General features: G+C 36.3%; 1 protein-coding gene and 1 long non-coding RNA gene across 2 annotated transcripts; both read left to right on the forward strand.

The window, feature by feature from the left end:
- Positions 1-37: 37 nt before the first annotated feature.
- On the forward strand, positions 38-13,358 carry LOC127882083 (acyl-coenzyme A thioesterase 8-like). Its single transcript, XM_052430521.1, has 6 exons — positions 38-173; positions 941-1,086; positions 3,472-3,697; positions 10,809-10,966; positions 12,278-12,469; positions 12,890-13,358. The coding sequence occupies exons 1-6, from the start codon at positions 76-78 to the stop codon at positions 13,000-13,002; spliced, it is 933 nt and encodes a 310-aa protein (XP_052286481.1). The 5' UTR covers positions 38-75; the 3' UTR covers positions 13,003-13,358.
- On the forward strand, positions 13,359-13,935 carry LOC127882093 (uncharacterized). The gene is made up of 2 exons (XR_008050402.1): positions 13,359-13,515; positions 13,675-13,935. It is a non-coding gene; the product is annotated as an uncharacterized LOC127882093 (long non-coding RNA).
- Positions 13,936-19,907: the final 5,972 nt, after the last annotated feature.

A 19,907-nucleotide genomic window follows, 5' to 3' on the forward strand; every position in this document is an offset into this window, starting at 1 on the left:
ATGTTGACAAAGTGTTTGCAGAGGTCAATATTGAGAACGTTTTCACCGGCTCATGTGTTAAAGCTAAATAACAACATGTCAGACGGATCTTCATTACAGACTGACAGCAATTTAAAAGGAGAAGTGATACGGTCTTTTCTCACATTAGAAAGTCTAGACCCTAACATGTTCAGGTATGCCTTAAAGCATCGCGGTGGTGTAGTGGATGAGGTGTCCGCCTAGCGATCGGGAGTTCGTGGGTTCGCTCTCCAATCGGGGAGCATTCTCATTATCTCCTCCATAGACACCTAGTACTGGTTCTCCCCAGGAAACGGACTCGATAATGTCCCTCTGCCTATAATGCTCTAAAGGGCGCTTGGCAGTATATATAGATAGATAAGGGAATGAGTCACTTAAATAATTCAAGAGATTGTTTATGTATACAGTCATAAATACAATCAGTTATAATTTTTTTGTTAGCCAAGGCATGAAACTGATTTTCTCGGTTTCAGAGTTATATTAAGGTTAGAATTGTCAGCACTGGTAAGCACCATTACACTCGAGTAACCATTCACTATCTTTGATCTTGTTGATATACAGAATATTATGTGAGTTTTGTATAAAGATCAAGTTTATCATGCAAGGCTTAGAATCATGGTACTAAGTGCAAGGGCAGGCTTGCCTATTTATCCTATTATTTCCTCCCCCTTCTTTTCCATTAATAAATATCAAATAACGCATTTTTGAGGATTTTGTTCTTCTGTAGTTGTCAAAAACAGATTCTCAAATTGTTGGAGTGTGATCTAAAATAGTATAGCAATAGTATAGAGCTCAAGTTTAAATTACCGTTTGTATATATTTTCATCTGTTAATTGGATAAAACTCTTTATGCTTCATCAACCCCAACCATAATCAATGCTGTGTATCTTGTTTTTAAAAGATAATTCTTGTTCAATTTCAGAGCTTCAAATGAAAACCTCTGGCACCCTCAAGGCAGCAGGTTTATATTTGGTGGTCAGGTCGTTGGTCAAGCCCTAGTTGCCGCATGCAACACAGTCTCACACGACCACCACGCCCATAGTCTGCACTGCTACTTTTTACGAGGAGGTTTGAGTTTCTTTGTGACTAACATTTAAGCCTCGTTCTTACTAAGAAAAACATGCGTAATGCATGTGTGTAAAGTTTTGTCCCAGGTAAGCCTTTGCAGAATGCACAGGCTAATAAGTGACAACACTTTTTGCCCAGAGCCCTAGAATGTATTTTCGTTTAGAACAGACTTCCTTTCAATAAAACATTCCATAAAAGTGTAAACTGTTGTCCCTGATTAGCCTGTGTGGACAGCACAGCCTTAGATGGTACTTTACACACATGCATTTAGCCACTTCTTTCCAAAGCATTTACTTTTGTTTACTTGTTTCACATATGGGTTGCCCAGTGCTCACTCTGGCCTTCAGAAAATAATAGCCATATTTTTTTTCCTTAAAAAAATAATAGCCAAAACATATGCGGACTTTTCCGCAAAACGGTACTGAAGGCAAAAAGAAAGAAAAAAACATGAATCTCATTTTATCTATGTTTTATTAAATGTATATCTATTGATTTAAGTTATAATATATATATATACTCAAAAACAAGCATAATATCAGTGTGTCATTTTCTTATAAAATATTATCATGGCTTTACAATAAAGAATACAATCAATGTTGTGGGTGTGACTTAACAAACCAGATCTCAGCTACAGTTACATACACATAAGAATTAAGGGCAGAGGCCACAACCCACCCAGAGCACTAATTATACTTTTTTTTATAGTTTTTCCAATTGCAATTTTTGGTGAATACTCGAAATATTATAAACCACATCTTCCGTATCACCGCATGTGTATTCGTCATTCTATTTTTGCTGTTATGAACTTCGAAAATAAATCATAATGAAAAATACAGTATCCGAAAAATTGTACGCGTTTTGCACATGAAATATGCATAATATAAAATATTAATATGCATAATCTAAAATGTGCATATCGTTCGACTACTTTATCTCTTAGTACGGCGTTTGCCATCGGCCGCAATATTGTAGGCAGAGGCCAATATCAATTGTAAATGATTTATTCCAAAAATAACACTTTCGCAATGCCGATCATGTTTACATCAATTAACGTCACAGCGCGTGAGTTAAAATACACCACCTTAGTGTTATTCCAAACACGTGTTTCGTTAAAATTAGCTGACCATGGCATATGCCGGGTCCCTTTGAATTGGGAAAACCAGGTTACCTGGTTAAAAATTGGAATCATTATGTTAAAGCAGACGACAAACAGCGGTAATTACGGGGATAATTAGTTGATGGCGATTAAATAATTATTTCATCAAGCAATGTTCAACGTAATCTAATTGCAGAAAAAACGGCGTGCAAAACAAAACCAGCCAACAATATTAGCGGCGATTTTCAATAATGACGATTAAATAATAATTGGCGAAAAATTAACAAAGATCTTACAGTTACCGATAATTGGTAAAGCACAGGGAGATTAAAGACGTTTTTCCGAAATATATCACTGCTGTCGGACACTGATTGAGAAAAATGCTCTAGGCCACAATGTCGCAGAAGTTATTGACGCGTGTATGACAATACACAGGGTCGAGTGTGTACACAGGTAATCTCGTTATCGATTTTTCCTGCTTGATGGCCCGATTTGCAGGCGTTTCGCAATCGCGGGACAACATTTAGTGGCAATTTGTTTTTTATGTAGGCGGATAAAATAATCGCCATTTTTTCTAGACAATTTTAAGAAATAATAGCCAGTTGGATAAAATAATCGCCATTGGCGATAATGTCTGGCAGCAGCGTGAGCACTGGTTGCCAGTGGCTTTATGTCAATAACAAATAATCGATAAATGAGGAAAATGAACCAACTTTATTTTACTATGAATGTTAATTTATACATATATTAAATTACTTGGTCAGATTCTGTTGCACTGTAAAGGATCGAAGTACATTATACAAGAATGCAATGAATCAACCGGGGCATATTACAACTGCTATCTTGGGAATAAATTGACTTTTATTAATTCCATAACAGCTGTAATGACAGGGCTTTTTTTCCTTCTGTGTGAATGGCCGTTTTTCACAATTTTAGGAAATTCGCGACTCAATTTTTCACAATTTCACGAAGTTCGCTACTCTTATTTTCAAAATTTGAGAAAATTCTCGACTCATTTTTTTTTTTAAATGTGTGGGCCAAGGCCGCTTTACAAAAACAGCAAAAAAGCCCTGAATGATTTCATGTTTGGTTTAGGGCATTTATCCTTACAGAAAAATGATCACATAAATCGCTACATAAACATAATCTTATTTATTTTGAAACTGAAGAAAGGTGTTTTTTTTATGTCAAACAATACATTATTTTCATTAACATAACTAACCTATTTCTAATTTCTATATTCATTTATGTTACTCAAGTCTCAAGAAAAAATATTATTTGTTACTTAGGAAACTCAAACTGGCCGATACTGTACCATGTCGATCGAACTCGAGATGGTGAGACATACGCTAGTCGAAGTGTGAAGGCTACTCAAGATGGGAAGGCAATATTCACGATGCAGACGTCTTTCAAGAAAGATGAGCCCCAGGGCTATCACTTCCAGATGGAGATGCCTGAAGTGGAAGGACCGGACAAGCTAATGAGCACAGACGAGCTTCTCAGGCTGAGACTTAAGTAGGGTATTTTTGAAATGAGATTCCTTCAAATCGTCATTTCCAGTGCTGTACATACACGTATAACAATTCTTCTTCTTGATCCCAGTTACCATTTTTATGCCCCCATTACCATTGGTAATGGGGGCTGTATAGGAGTCACTTTGTCGGTAGGTCTGTCCTGAAAATTTCATCAGATCTTCACCAAACTTGGTCAGAAGTTGTATCTAGATGATGTCTAGATCAAGTTTGAATATGGGTCATGCCGGGTCAAAAACTAGGTCATGGGGTCACTTAGTGCGTTTTAAACCGAAAGTTTGTCCGGACCACAGGTGGTTAGTGTGTGGCTATGATATTAGTGAAAACATCATTTTGAATGATTAATAATTATATTATAACGAAAAATCAACTTTTCTGAAAAAGATAATTTCACTATCAAATATATATATAACAAGGTATTCAACTCGAAATCGCCTGAAGACGGGGTGCATCGCTTTCAACAGCCATTACTTCATCAATTGTGCAGCGATTTTCATGAACCCGATCTTATTCATCACAGAAATGGATGCAAGGGTGAAGCAGGTTGACTTCTGGAGGGCCATATTAGCGCATTCTGAGAAAACAGGCTAATCAGGGACGACACTTTTCGCCTTTATTGGACTTTTGCTAAGAAGAGACTTCATTTAAACAAAAAATGTCATAAAGGTGGAAAGTGTCGTCCCTGATAAGCCTGTGCGGACTAAACAGGCTAATCTGGGACGACACTTTACGCACATGCATTATGCCCAGTTTTTTCAGAACACGACTCATATAGTTTCTTCTGCAGGCTCTCAGGTTCCTTTCATACTTATTCTCTCAGTGGCTTGTAGTCATAGCTTTCAAAGAAGATGTTTACAGCCGTTTGGTTGGCTATTCCACCTGGACACTTCCACACGATGTGAAATCTCATGTTATGATTTAGTCGATTTTGCCCAGTTTGCATTCAGGACATAATCTCCTCTTTGGTACCCATTTTTTTTTTCTAAATTTATTTTTGTACTCCAATTTTTTTTCCTTCCCAATTTTTTTTTTTAGTACCCAATTTATTTTTCCTACCCAAATTTTTGTTGTACCCAATTTTTTTTCCTACCTAAATTTTTTTTTCCATAATTTTTTTCGTACACCCAATTTTTGTACCCAAATTATTTTCGTACCCAAAATTTTCGTACCCACATACACAAATGTGGTGATGTTCATAAATTTATATTGATGCTTTTTGTATCCATCCTCTTTAAAAGCCTCGTCACACAGTTCTGTCAGTACTTTTATTCTTATTTGTCATTGATTATCCCCACGCTCCGAATTGGAGCGAGGGGATTTTGTGGTTATCTCCGCCGTCTGTCCGTCCGTCTATTCGTCCTGGCCACTATCTCCTCCTACACTTTTAGCACTAGAACCTTGAAACTAAAACATGTTAAAAAATGTTAGCTATGAGAATATGTGCGACAGTGCACTATTTGTAATTTTAAACCGAAAGTTTGTCCGGACCACAGGTGGTTAGTGTGTGGCTATGATATTAGTGAAAACATCATTTTGAATGATTAATAATTATATTATAACGAAAAATCAACTTTTCTGAAAAAGATAATTTCACTATCAAATATATATGTAACAAGGTATTCAACTCGAAATCGCCCGAAGACGGGGTGCATCGCTTTCAACAGCCATTACTTCATCAATTGTGCAGCGATTTTCATGAACCCGATCTTATTCATCACAGAAATGGATGCAAGGGTGAAGCAGGTTGACTTCTGGAGGGCCATATTAGCGCATTCTGAGAAAACAGGCTAATCAGGGACGACACTTTTCGCCTTTATTGGACTTTTGCTAAGAAGAGACTTCATTTAAACAAAAAATGTCATAAAGGTGGAAAGTGTCGTCCCTGATAAGCCTGTGCGGACTAAACAGGCTAATCTGGGACGACACTTTAGGCACATGCATTATGCCCAGTTTTTTCAGAACACGACTCATATAGTTTCTTCTGCAGGCTCTCAGGTTCCTTTCATACTTATTCTCTCAGTGGCTTGTAGTCATAGCTTTCAAAGAAGATGTTTACAGCCGTTTGGTTGGCTATTCCACCTGGACACTTCCACACGATGTGAAATCTCATGTTATGATTTAGTCGATTTTGCCCAGTTTGCATTCAGGACATAATTTCCTCTTTGGTACCCATTTTTTTTTTCTAAATTTATTTTCGTACTCAAATTTTTTTTCCTTCCCAATTTTTTTTTGTAGTACCCAATTTATTTTTCCTACCCAAATTTTTGTTGTACCCAATTTTTTTTCCTACCTAATTTTTTTTTTCCATAATTTTTTCGTACACCCAATTTTTGTACCCAAATTATTTTCGTACCCAAAATTTTCGTACCCACATACACAAATGTGGTGATGTTCATAAATTTATATTGATGCTTTTTGTATCCATCCTCTTTAAAAGCCTCGTCACACAGTTCTGTCAGTACTTTTATTCTTATTTGTCATTGATTATCCCCACGCTCCGAATTGGAGCGGGGGGATTTTGTGGTTATCTCCGCCGTCTGTCCGTCCGTCTATTCGTCCTGGCCACTATCTCCTCCTACACTTTTAGCACTAGAACCTTGAAACTAAAACATGTTAAAAAATGTTAGCTATGAGAATATGTGCGACAGTGCACTATTTGTAATTTTGATCTGACCCCTTGGTCAAAAGTTATGGGGGCTAGAATGGGGCCGGGTCAGGGATTTTCACTCATTTTTAGCTCACCTGTCAAGAAGTGACAGAGTGAGCTTATGTGATTGTGTGATGTCTGTCGTCCGTAGTGCGTGCGTGCGTCCGTCAACAATTTGTTTGTGTAGACAGTAGAGGTCACAGTTTTCATCCAATCTTTATGAAATTTGGTCAGAATGTTTATCTTGATGAAATCTTGGTTGGGATTGTATTTGGGTCATCTGGGGTAAAAAACTAGGTCACTAGGTCAAATAATAGAAAACCTTGTGTAGACAATAGAGGTCACAGTTTTCATCCAATCTTTATGAAATTTGGTCAGAATGTTTATCTTGATGAAAACTGGATTGGGATTTTATTTGGGTCATCTGGGATCAGAAACTAGGTCACTAGGTCAAATCATACAAAAATCTTGTGTAGATAATAGAGGTCACAGTTTTCATCAGATCTTAATTAAATATGGTCAGAATGTTTGTCTTGTTAAAATCTGGGTTGGTATCTTATTCAGGTCATCAAGGGTCAAAAACTAGGTCACAAGGTCAAAGTTTAAAAAAAAGACTCGTGTAAACAGTAGAGGTCACAGTTTTCATCCAATCTTAATAGAATTTGGCCAGAATGTTAATCTTGATAAAATCTGGGATGGGATTGTATTTGGATTATCTGGGGTAAAAAACTAGGTCACTAGGTCAATTCATAGAAAAACCTTGTGTAGACAATAGAGGTCACAGTTACCATCAGATTTTTATACGCCCGTCTATGACGGGACGTATTATGGTATACCCCGCGTCCGTCTGTCCGTCCGTCCGTCTGTCCGTCCGTATGTCTGTTAATGTCGTACGCTACGTCAAATATCCTTTGACAGATTTTCTTCAAATTTTAACACAATCTTAATATTGATAAACCCTGATCCCCTTTCGTTTTTGACGGAATTCTGAATTGTCGTTCCAGAGTTATGGGACTTTGTTCGTCAAAATTTCGTGATTTCATTGAATGTCCTACTGTAGCTATATAAAAATGTTAAAGTTGTTATAACTTTGGTATGCTTGGACCTAGAGTCTTGAAACTTGACATGAAGGTTGGCCAGAACTAGTAAGTAACCACTGGACATTTCAAGGTCATTCATTTGAAGGTCAAGGTCACTGTGACCTTGAATGTAAAAATGTTAAAGTTGTTATAACTTTGGTATGCTTGGACCTAGAGTCTTGAAACTTGACATGAAGGTTGGCCAGAACTAGTAAGTAACCCCTGGACATTTCAAGGTCATTCATTTGAAGGTCAAGGTCACTGTGACCTTGAATGTAAAAATGTTAAAGTTCTTATTTCATGTTATAACTTTGGTATGCTTGTACCTAGAGTCTTCAAACTTGAAATAAAGATTGGCCAGTACTAGAAGATGACCACTGGTCATTTCAATGTCATTCATTTGAAGGTCAAGGTCACTGTGACCTTAAATGTTAAAATGTTAAAATTGTTATAACTTTGGTATGCTTGGACATAGAGTCTTCAAACTTGACATGAAGGTTTGCAAGCACACTTAGATGACCACTGGTCATTATAAGGTCATTCATTCTAAGGTCAAGGTCACACAAGGTCACTGTGACCTTAAATGTTAAAATGTTAAAATTGTTATAACTTTGGTATGCTTGGACATAGAGTCTTCAAACTTGACATGAAGGTTTGCAAGCACACTTAGATGACCACTGGTCATTTCAAGGTCATTCATTCTAAGGTCAAGGTCACTGTGACCTTAAATGTTATTGTTGTTCATGTATCCTACCGTAGCTCAAATATCCCCCGATGGATTTTTTATACGCCCGTCTATGACGGGACGTATTATGGTATACCCCGCGTCCGTCTGTCCGTCCGTCCGTCCGTCCGTCCGTCTGTTAATGTCGTACACTACGTCAAATATCCTTTGACAGATTTTCTTCAAATTTTAACACAATCTTAATATTGATAAACCCTGATCCCCTTTCGTTTTTGACGGAATTCTGAATTGTCGTTCCAGAGTTATGGGACTTTGTTCGTCAAAATTTCGTGATTTCATTGAATGTCCTACTGTAGCTCAAATATCCTTCGATGGATTTTTTTCAAATTTCAACACAATCTTAATATTGATAAACCCTGATCCCCTTTCGTTTTTGACGGAATTCTGAATTGTCGTTCCAGAGTTATGGGACTTTGTTCGTCAAAATTTCGTGATTTCCATGCTCATGTACTTATAAAATAAACCATGTATTCAAATACAAATAAACTGAAGTAAAAAAATTATTCAAAGGGTTATTTATTACCTTACTACTTCATTGGCGAACGACGGGCGTATCATGCGCTCATGGCGCAGCTTTTATTATGAAATTTTGTCAGAATGTTTATCTTGATGAAATCTGGAGAGAGATTGTATTTTGGTCTTCTGGGGTCAGAAACTAGGTCACTAGGTCAGATAATAGAAAAACCTTGTGTAGACAATAGAGGTTATAGTAATAATCTGATCTTAATGAAATATGGTCAGAATGTTTATCTTGATAATATCTGATTTTAGATCGTATATGGGTCATCTGGCGTCAAAAATTAGGTCACCGGGCCAATTCTAGTAAAACCTTGTGTAGATGAAGGAGGTCACAGTTTTCATCACGTCTTAATGAAATTTTGTCAGATTGTATTAATTGATGAAATCTGGCTTGGGATTGTATATGGGTCATCTGAGGTCATAAAGTAGTTTATCTGGTCAAATCATAGTAAAACTTCCTGTAGATGATAGAGGTCACAGTTTATCAGATCTTTATGAAACTTAGTCAGAATGTTTATCTTGATTGAATCTGGGTTGGGATTATGTATAATTTAACTCAATTCCTAAAAAATGAACTTATGCACTTTGATGACCTTCAATTTTTGACCACTTGTGCAACTTAATTCAAAGTCTGATAGAATTTAAGTTGATGTAGCAAGATTAGTCAGGTCAGCGATTCAGGGCCCTCTTGTTTTAGGTTATTTTACATTCACTTCTTCATTCCTACACTGATTTACTTCAAATTGATACTGAACATCTCTTATGACAATACAGTCAATCTCAACTATGCATGGCCCCATTACCAACCCAGGGGCGCCCTGCCATTATAGACAACACCCACCGAAATTTTTTGTTTTAACATAACTTCTTCGTTCATTCTCCAATTGACTTCAAATTAATATTGAACGTCTCTTATGACAACACGGTCTATCTCAACCATCCATGTCCAGATTACCCACCCCAGGGCCCCGGCCACATAGGCCACACTCATCCAAAATCGCCTTTTTACTGTAACTTCCTGTCGTAATACATATGTGGTATTTTCATGTGGGGATGATTGTGCCAATTTATTATCTCCTGCACTCTTGTAGGAACAGCAACAGTTAGCCAGGCGCATTTTATTAATCCATAATCCAGGCATATCTGGCTTATCGCACAACTACACCTATATCTAAGGCTGTCCTTCCCCTATATGCCAACAGTGGACCCTCTTGTCTGGGCGTGGTCGTCACACTTCCCAATTTGGGGATAGTCAAGACCAGCATTTATCAATTTATATGGAAGGATCTAAAACGGAATATCAATGTGATGAACCTGCTTCGGTTTTGCCCCCCCCCCCCCCCCCCCCAACACACCAGCTGCCCCACGCTTTGGAAATTGTATTATATTTGTGCAAATGAACGAATATGCGCTCAAACTTCAATAACAAAGACGAAGACATTCTATAGAAAATGGTCTTGATTTTCAACCTCAGTTGCGAGCACTGTGTAAATAAAAATGTATTTACATTTATCATTTGTGATTGTAGATATTCCCCATTTATTTGCATTTTTATTACCCCGAAGGAGGGCATATAGTGATCAAACCGTCCGTCCGTCGGTCCTTCCGTCACACTTTGCATTTAAGTTTCGCATAAAGGTTTCGAAAAATGCTCATAACTTCACATAGCAACTTGATATTTGGCATGCATGTGTATCTCATGGAGCTGCACATTTTGAGTGGTGAAAGGTCAAGGTCATCCTTCAAGGTCAAACGTAAAAAAACATGTATCAAAGCGGCGCAGTATTGGGCTTTGTGTTTCTGACAAACACATCTCTTTTTTTACATGGAAGATCAATTATAAATATCCAGAATTTATTAATGTACTTATTAATTATTATATCTAGTAAGATTAAGCTGCCGAACGTATTCTTTTTCAAATATATTTAATCCTATTTACTAAAGTTTTCATAAATTGAAATGATGTAAATGAAATGATCAGAAAAGAAACATGGAAAGTAAAATAATGTGATCTTCCATAGGCTTGTATAATGGGTAGGTTATATGATGTCACTAACAGTCTAAGTTATAGCTTTCCATGAGAAAAGGTATCGTCCTGTTACAGAAACAAAGGAATCTCTGACCGCGAGAAAGAGTTCATAAACCGAATGCTGTCTCAAAATCTTCCGATTATTATTCGACCATGTGACCCCGAGGGTTACTACCGGGTGAAAATCTCTGAGCCGAAGCGGTTTCTATGGATGAAAGCAGCGGGACACATAGGTAAGGCACTGTGTAACCCATGGTGACCTGTGTTATGTCTTACAGGTCTGGGAGTGAGAAAGACTGGGAGCATGTGTTAGCGGATGAATTGAAGATTGTAATCCGGCAAATAAATCCAATGGTCTTCTTTAAAGAAAGATCTGGGACGACAAAGCGAGTCATGTGGATGAAAACTGGCGGAATGATTAGTAATTTTGAACTTATTTATGTTTGTGTTGACATGTTTGGCCTAAATATGTTTAAAAAAGAGATTTTCAAAATTAATAAAAAAAATATATTGCAAATAAAATTCTCTATAACTGATCCTTGAGGACATATCTTTAAGCTTACTTTTTCAGAGTGGTTACTTGCTGTATAGTTTAGTTCATAAAAATATATCTCCGACACAGAGAAAAACAAAGGTGCGCATGTGTGTGAATGAGTAAACGAGTTTTTTTATACTAATAATGTAAGAATGTCAAACATGTACAGTAGGAAGAGGGGGCTAAATCTTCAATTTACATACTTAAAAAAGTGCTTTTTACAAATTTTCTGTAGCAAATTCTATCATATATTTACATGTCTTTGCATGCCCCAGACAACCTAGATAGCATGGACAATAAATGTCCGCAGTCTCTGCTAGTGTAAAATAAATGCCTGAAATATGTGTACAATTGCTGCATTACAATACACATAAATAATAAAAAAAATAAAATTGGAATAGTCCTTTTTTAATTACTTTTTGGACATGTGCTCGTATTTAGGTTTGCGTAATGGGCTATGCATTTGTTGGATAACCCTGGAAAAACATATTGCTACGATCTGTTTACAATAATTAGTCATTACAAATTGATAACATGGACGATGGATTGCGTGCCCCATGCTGACACTGCTGTAAAAATTTCACATATTTGTATCTGTATTTGTACTATGAACAAGGTTGCCGTGGCTTTGTAGATACGGTGTCCGCCTAGCGACCAGAAGGTCATAGGTACGGCCGGGACTCAACAGCGTTTCACTAAGCCTTCGGTTTTCAATGCAATCTAGTTTAAACCATGTATGCCATGCATCTAGAAAAAAGGCATTGGCAAACAGCGTAGACCCAGATGAGACACCGCATGATGCGGCGTCTCATCAGGGTCTGCGCTGTTTGCTTAAAGGAATTTCTGTAAGAAATATTCTAAATATAGAAATAAATATACTAGACATTCCTAATTTTGGAAATAGATTGATCCAATTTAGAAGGATGGGAGAGTCCAGTAGGCATAAATGGGTTAAATAGATATGTTTAAAATATAAAAAATAATAAAAAAAAGTGATTGCATACTGCAGGTGAAGATACAAAGTTGCACCAGTGTGTGGCTGCCTACATGTCCGATTTCTCCTTGCTGGGTACCGCACTTCAGCCTGGCGGTATGAACTATCGCATAAACTTTATGACCTCTCTGGATCACACCATCTGGTTCCATAACCCGTTCCGTGTGGACGAATGGATGCTGTACGAGGCATTCAGTCCACATGCAGGTAGGTTCAATTAATATTAGGTATATACTGTAGTTGATGGTTCTGTGTGCTAATTTTTTGATAAAGAAACAACCAATTTATTTTATCAACAAATATTGTTAAACAGAATAATATTTTGTGGGGTAAGCGTCTGTTTTCAGTTTTTATTATAATGTACTCAGAGACATAGATGTTGTACATGTGTATATATATATATATATATATATATATGAAGGAACTACATGTATTATTATATGTTGCAAATATTAAAGTCTAAGAGAAGACTTCATGTTTTGTACCCTAGTTATTATTATCAACCTATTGACTTAATTGTAATTACTGGATACGTAGCTTTCAAAGCACAGGCCTAGAAGTTATCATAGATGTTTTTTTAGCGTTGCATTTCTGTCCCATATTTGATAAGCCTGTTTCTGACTGCAGGCAATGGGAAGGCATTCTGTCACGGTCGTGTGTGGAAGCAGGATGGAACGCTGGCAATGTCGGTGGCCCAGGAAGGTGTCATTAGACTGGAGCCAGTTGCCGCCAAGTTATAGACTGGTTATAAGCTGTCATCAGACTAGAACCAGTTGCAAAGTTATAGACTGGTTCTCAGGAAGGTGTCATCAAACTAGAGCCAGTTGCCAAGTCATAGACTGGATCCCAGCTGTTTGCGCTTGGTTAGACAGATCTAATGCCCTTCTATGCATTGGTTTTAAGTTGTGTATATATAGAGGATATTAGGTTAGTGTCTGTGTGTTCTTGAATTTAACCGACGATGAGTTAAAATGCACTGCTAAGCTTGCCAAGCAATGTAAGCCTTTCGTCGGAATAATTCAAGTCAACAAAGACACTAACCTTAGGCTTATATTCCATTCTGCAATATTGTTATACCCCCACAAACGAAGTATATAGGAGTGAGCATGTCTGTCTGTTGGTCGGTTCGTATTAAGTGTCCGCTCTCTAATTCAAGTTGTTTTCATCCCATCTTCACCAAACTTGGTCAGATGTTGTATCTAGATGATGTCTAGGTCAAGTTCGAATATGGGTCATGCCGTGTCAAAAACTAGGTCACGGGGTCTCTTAGTGCGTTTTAAACATATTGAGCATGGTGTCCGCTCTCTAATTCAAGAAGTTTTCATCCGAGCTTCACCAAACTTGGTCAGTTGTTGTATCTAGATGATGTCTAGGCCAAGTTCGAACATGTGCCATGCCGGATCAAAAACTAGGTCACGGGGTCACTTAGTGCGTTTTAAACATTGAGCATGGTGTCCGCTGTTTTTTGTGAAGACAACATGCAAAATATTCCGTGTCAATGCGACATGTGAGGGTATTCGCCACGTCTGTGACAAAGCTCTAGTTTTATTTTATTTTTTGCTGATACAATCAAAATAGTTTACTTAAAGCATTAAAAATGCTAGCCAAAGGCATATCTAATTGAATGAATCGTACTTAGCGTAGTTATATGAAATAAAACTGTTTGTGATCTTTCCCGGTTACGCAGCTTGAAATAGTCCCTAAGATTTCTATACAAAAGCAGAGAACAACAAACAATATACCGATATGCATTATATTAAAATTAAATCAGCATTCCAAATGTTACACACTGAAGGAGAATACAGAAGGTATTGTTCAAAATTAAATGACTGTTGCAGCAAAGCAAAATAAGAAAACATAAAATAGCTTCCATACTAAGTTTTGCAGCATTTATCTCCACAATATTGTTTATTTTATTCTACAAACAGCTCTAATATTTACACACTTTTTTGCTCACTGGCATTACACAATTCAAACCTGTATTGACTCTCGCTCCCCACTCTTTTAATGGATCATAATCACCATGTTCATCTTGGTCAAGTTTTTTAAGCTTTCATTCCAGCCAGAGATTCCAACACTTATTCACATTTAATTATAGTAATCCATTGGCAGGCCCGTACCCAGGCCATGGGCCCAGGGGCCCGGGCCCCCCCAGCTGGCTGTCGAACTATGATTTTTTTTTTAATAATCGGCCCACTGCAATTTTTTCTCTCGTGCAAGGCCCCCAGTACACTTTCCCTCAAAACAAAAGAGCAGCTATGTTTCATTGTCCCTGATTAACAAGGGGATTAACGCTCGCCAATCGAGATAAGCCTCTAGGCAATGTTTTCTTATCGCCTTGTAAACACATCCCCGATCAGTCCCCCATTGTGATCATGAATGCTTCATCTATCGATGGTTGATGTAACATGTATTTTGATACGTGCAGCGAATGGAAGCAACTGCTACAGGAGTTCGTAGACTATGGTCTGATAATTGCCGACGCAAGTTTTTTTCCTTCTTTGAGAAGGCCCTAGACGTATTTTTCCCTTCTAAAAGTTTGTTTTTTTTGAAAACTTTTATTGGGAATTTTAAGGTCCCAATATATACTTTTTGCATTGAGAATAGGGCCCTGAATTTGAACCGGAACAAAAACACTGACAAAGGTATTAAAAATGAGTATTTATAATTTTTGAAAGGAAATCACTGAAAAAGACTACGATTAGGTTAACATGTTTGTTTAAAAGAAAAACAGATTCGTAAATTTGCCGAGCAACAGGTAAGAATTTGGCAGAATTCAGTATTTAAAATAATTGAGTACCGAGAATTGAGTAATATCAACCTATTAATGGCTCATTGGTAAAAAAATGAAAATTGAAACAACAAATCGATCCCATTATATAAGTTAACCTGATCCAGTGTAGAAAAATATTGTATAATTAAATTATCTCTTTCCTTGAATTTGTTTGAAAACAGTAAAAGGTGTTAAATTGATTATTTAAGACTTTCATTATTTCCCCCAAAAATTAGGCGTTTCGCGCATTTTTTTTCCTCAAAAATGGCAAGGTCTTTCCCAAAAAAATCAGATTAAAAAAACCTGTGACGTTATTGTTTTGTGAAAAAAATGGTGGAAGCAATACGAGAGTTGATGTGGATAATCGTCAGTTTAAACCTGTAAGTTTCAGAAATCTAAAGCTTTTAATATTGTTGTGAATTCACACCAATGTTTAAAGCTTAAGACTTCTTAAATGTGCTGATTTATTTGTTATATTCCATTAATTTATATCACAAAATACGTTTTTTATAAGCATTAAAATTCACCTTGCAAAGTGCCAAATAAAAAGAAGTATATATAGAGGGAGGGGGGACCCCTCCCAAACCCTCCCCGGTTGGGCCCCCCGAGTAAAAAAATCCTGGGTACGGCCCTGGAATCCATCCTAAACACACAAATGCTTTATATTGTAATGCGACTGCGTTTCTAATTGCCCAGACACTCGCTTTAATTGAATTAAATCATGCAAGCAAGTGCATGATTACCTCAGCAGTCAAGCGCGTTCAGTTGGGTGATATTGTTTGCATTAAGTAAAAAAATTATAAGAAACGCTGTATTGACTCCATATCTTACGACAATTATTCCTAAACGGTACACTGATTTATAATTTATATATCGTATCAATGTATAAATTAAAAGTTTAGATCATATGGATGAGGATGTTGATACAACTAAACGTATTAAATCAAGTCCAAATTGCATTTTACCTTGAACCGAAAATAAAACGCCAAACAAGTAGTCCGCTGTGTACATGTAAGAGTTTGATAAACAGAATACATTGTTTAACAGAAAAGACAGTTTATTAAGACTTATACAAATGTACATCGTCTTAAAACACACAATATAACACAAAATACTGTCATGTTTCTATATATTACAACTTATGGGTTATAACAAAATGTTATCTAACAATTTGAGACAAAGTATATTTAAGAAATAAGTACAACTTAATATTACCGTACGTAGTAAAATATCTATAATTTCACTGGCAGTATGGAACTACTCGAGTTTTCTTTGACACAATTATTTTTGATAGAATATCTCACGGCGAGAGCTTCCTTCATATGTATACACAAACTTATAATTTCAATTTTACAAGTTGAGTTCGATAAAGTATGGAACGTACAAACTGATGGATTTCACATAGTAAACAGTTTGTATATATCTGTGCCTTACTTGGCGTGGAATTCGTCTTCTATGTCCCTTTGATCACAACATTGACAGTATCGTTCTGATAAAGGCTAGTAGGCATGAAAAGCACAAGTTTAACCGACACTTAGAGTTACCTTCTAGAAAATTATTTAACCGTACAATACAAGTAGAGGATAGCTTTCTGGGTGTTTTGTGTTGTTTGTCATAGCCTTATATTGTAAGGTTTGTTGTAAGGCACTAAAAAACATGAAAGGTTACATACAACGGTTTTGAAAAAAAACATACATATGTCAGCTTTTCGAAAAAAACATATTGCATGTTGCATATTGCATGTACATAAACATCTTGTTATTATCTAGCTAAAGAAAATTGTTATATTTATGGAATCAGAATTTCCTTGCTTACATCAAAGCATCCTTCAGAGGTATCAACATAATGCTTCAATACTTTATCGGTAAATAGGTTTTATTGAAGGGAGGTGTTGTGCTGAAAACCGTTAGACTTGCTGAAATAATTGTCTATGTAAATATTTCATATTTAATAATCGTCTGAAGTCCTTTGCACACATACAGGATTTTATTCACTACTTTCTCTCTGTCCTGTTATATTGTCCATGGTTAATTAATTAAAGACATGAACTTTCACAAAAGATACTGCAAGGCATCTCACGCGCAAATAACAGGACTCATAAAGTGAATATGAACTGACATGATTTCATACCATATTTTATTAAACGAGGAGACGAATTTTGTTTGTCAGCGACCTTCTTTCATCAATTGTACTGTCTATAATCATTGAACACAAGGAACTTTAACACGTTATTGTAAAGCAATGTAAAATGATTACGATTCTTGAACTTTTGAATGTTTCACCTCGAAAAGTGTAGGAGAACGTCTATGGACGAGTTTGTGTTTACGGACGGACATACAGGCAGACAGAAGGACAGGCGTTAATATGGATTCCAGCATACCTCCAAATTGAGGAAAATCAAGATCGCCCTTAAAAAGCAGAATGATGTAAAGCGTTAAAATTGTGTGTGTAGTTAGCCTGCATACAGACCTAGCCAGGGATTACTCAGTTACTTAAATGTATGACTAAAACGTTTAAAGTCTGTTGTTATGGCATTGCCTTGTGTTTTGTTATGTTTTATGTTTATGATATATATTCATTTATTATCATTTTAACTGATATTTTGTTTTTATTGTTATGGACAAGTATTATTTTGCATGTTTTTCCCGGTACACTTTCTTTGTTTACCATGTTGATTGTGTGTAAAGTTAGTATGTTAAATTTATGAGTATGTCTGTGTGAACATACGCTAGATAAAATACAATTTATATGAAATCGAACATCTTCTGTTATTAATTTCGTCGATTCAATGTGATCGTAAGACAATCATTAGCACTATAGAAGATAGTGTTGCTTCATGTATTGATCATTTTCAGAACCAGTGAAAACCGACGTATGATCGTTTGATTCAATCTGAGAACTTGAATCGTATGAACCTACGATGTTTATTTATTTTTATTGTGAAACTTGTTATTGGACTTATATGTCACGGTACTCTTGAATTCCGATATGTTTATAGAATATGCAACGTGTATTTTCTATCTTGACTCGTATACGAAATATCACATTAAATTGACAGAATAAGAGCAAACGCACTGGCAGAGTCCCCCAAGCGAATTAAGAACATGCAGTTCAAATCAATCGTTTCATCGCGCCGTCCAATCGAAGACACTGGGGGCGGGGCTTTACATCTGGGGTTCGTTCTCCATTTCCATTAATTTCCCCGGGGAAGCCAACACTTGTTCTTTATGGGATGAGCATAAACCACCGGGCTATTGTTTTGGCACGTGTTTTACGGGAACTCTATAATCGATTAGGCCAGTTGCCAAATGCAGTCAATTTTATTGAGTGATATGAAGGCCTTATTAAAGCGACACATAATCGATGATTCTGTCAATATGAGAACTGTTCCAATAACAATAATTTTGTAATAGCGAAGTCGTCGTCATATTCTTTTTATAAAAGTACTAGATTAAACCATGGCGTATTGTGCGCACTAGTATTCCGCTCACAGGTGGTTAGTGTGAGTCTATGATATTAATGAGTGAAAACATCATTTTGATTGAAAATAATCAAATTATAACGAAAAATCAACTTATCTGAAAAAAATACTTCACTACACTATCAAATATAATATATTATATATAACAAGGTATTCAACTTTAAATGACCCGAAAACAGGGTGCATCGTTTTAAATAGCCATTACTTCATCAATTGTGCAGCGATTTCCATGAACTTGATCTTATTAAACGCAAAAATGATTTTCTTTTCTGGAATGTTCATATCTTGCAATATTTTTACAAATGCTCGGTCAAATTTTAAGAGATAAAACGACACACTACTCGCGTAACCTACTCGTCACCGATTGAAGTATGATATCTTCACAACGTAATGGTACCCCTTCACGTTGGGCCAATGAAATCGCTCGTGTGTTTACATGTCGGCCACTTGAAATGTATGTAAATAAAGGTTTCAAAAGGCACTGGACAGTTAGCTTTGATGCATAATGTAATTGCAAGAACTTTAAAGTTTTATTGAATTATGGTATCGAGGTCCATGAACTTTGCAGAGAAAATGCCATTTACTTCGTGAAGATTTCAGTCTGAGATCGGGTCTGATCGATGACGGGTAGGTTACGCGAGCTGTACGTCGAGCTATTTCTTAAAATTTGACACCCAGCATTTGTAAAATACTGCAAGATATGTAAATTTCCAGAATGAAAATTAATTTCTGCGTTTAATAAGACCGAATTAGTGAAAATCGCTGCAAAATTGATAAAGTAATGGCTGTTAAAAGCTTTGCACCCTGTTTTCGGGTCATTTCGAGTTGAATACCTTGTTATAAAAATACACATTTGATAGTGAATTTTTTCAGAGAAGTAGATTTTTTATTATAATTTGATTATTTTTCATTCTAAATGATGTTTTCACTAATTAATATCATAGCAACTCGCTAACCAGCTGAGATTCCGCTAATATTTTTAAAATTGTAAAATCAATTTTACTATGCATAATCAGTGAAAACAGTAAACTTAAAAATGTAAGTCTGAATAAGACTACGGGTGTAATGCGACCGACCTTCGGGCCATTGTATATCAGTATTTCTGACACGAAATCTACTCCAACTCAGTTTAGTTCTAAAATATTAGGATACGAAATTTCATAAACATTGCCAAGAAATTCTTGTTGAACACTCAAAAGTCTGTTATAAGACAAGATATGCATTGGCTATATGTTACTGGGCTAAACATACGAACAAGAACATACAGTCAATAAAACTGGTGTCACCGCGTTTGAATGGTAATGCAATCCAAAAAGAGACAAACATGGAATATAATCAATTAAGGTCCTTTTTCTACTAGATCTATCATCTCCCACTCTAATTCACAAAAT

This window comes from Dreissena polymorpha, chromosome 5 (assembly GCF_020536995.1).
Source record: "Dreissena polymorpha isolate Duluth1 chromosome 5, UMN_Dpol_1.0, whole genome shotgun sequence".
Taxonomy (NCBI): Eukaryota; Metazoa; Mollusca; class Bivalvia; order Myida; family Dreissenidae; genus Dreissena; species Dreissena polymorpha.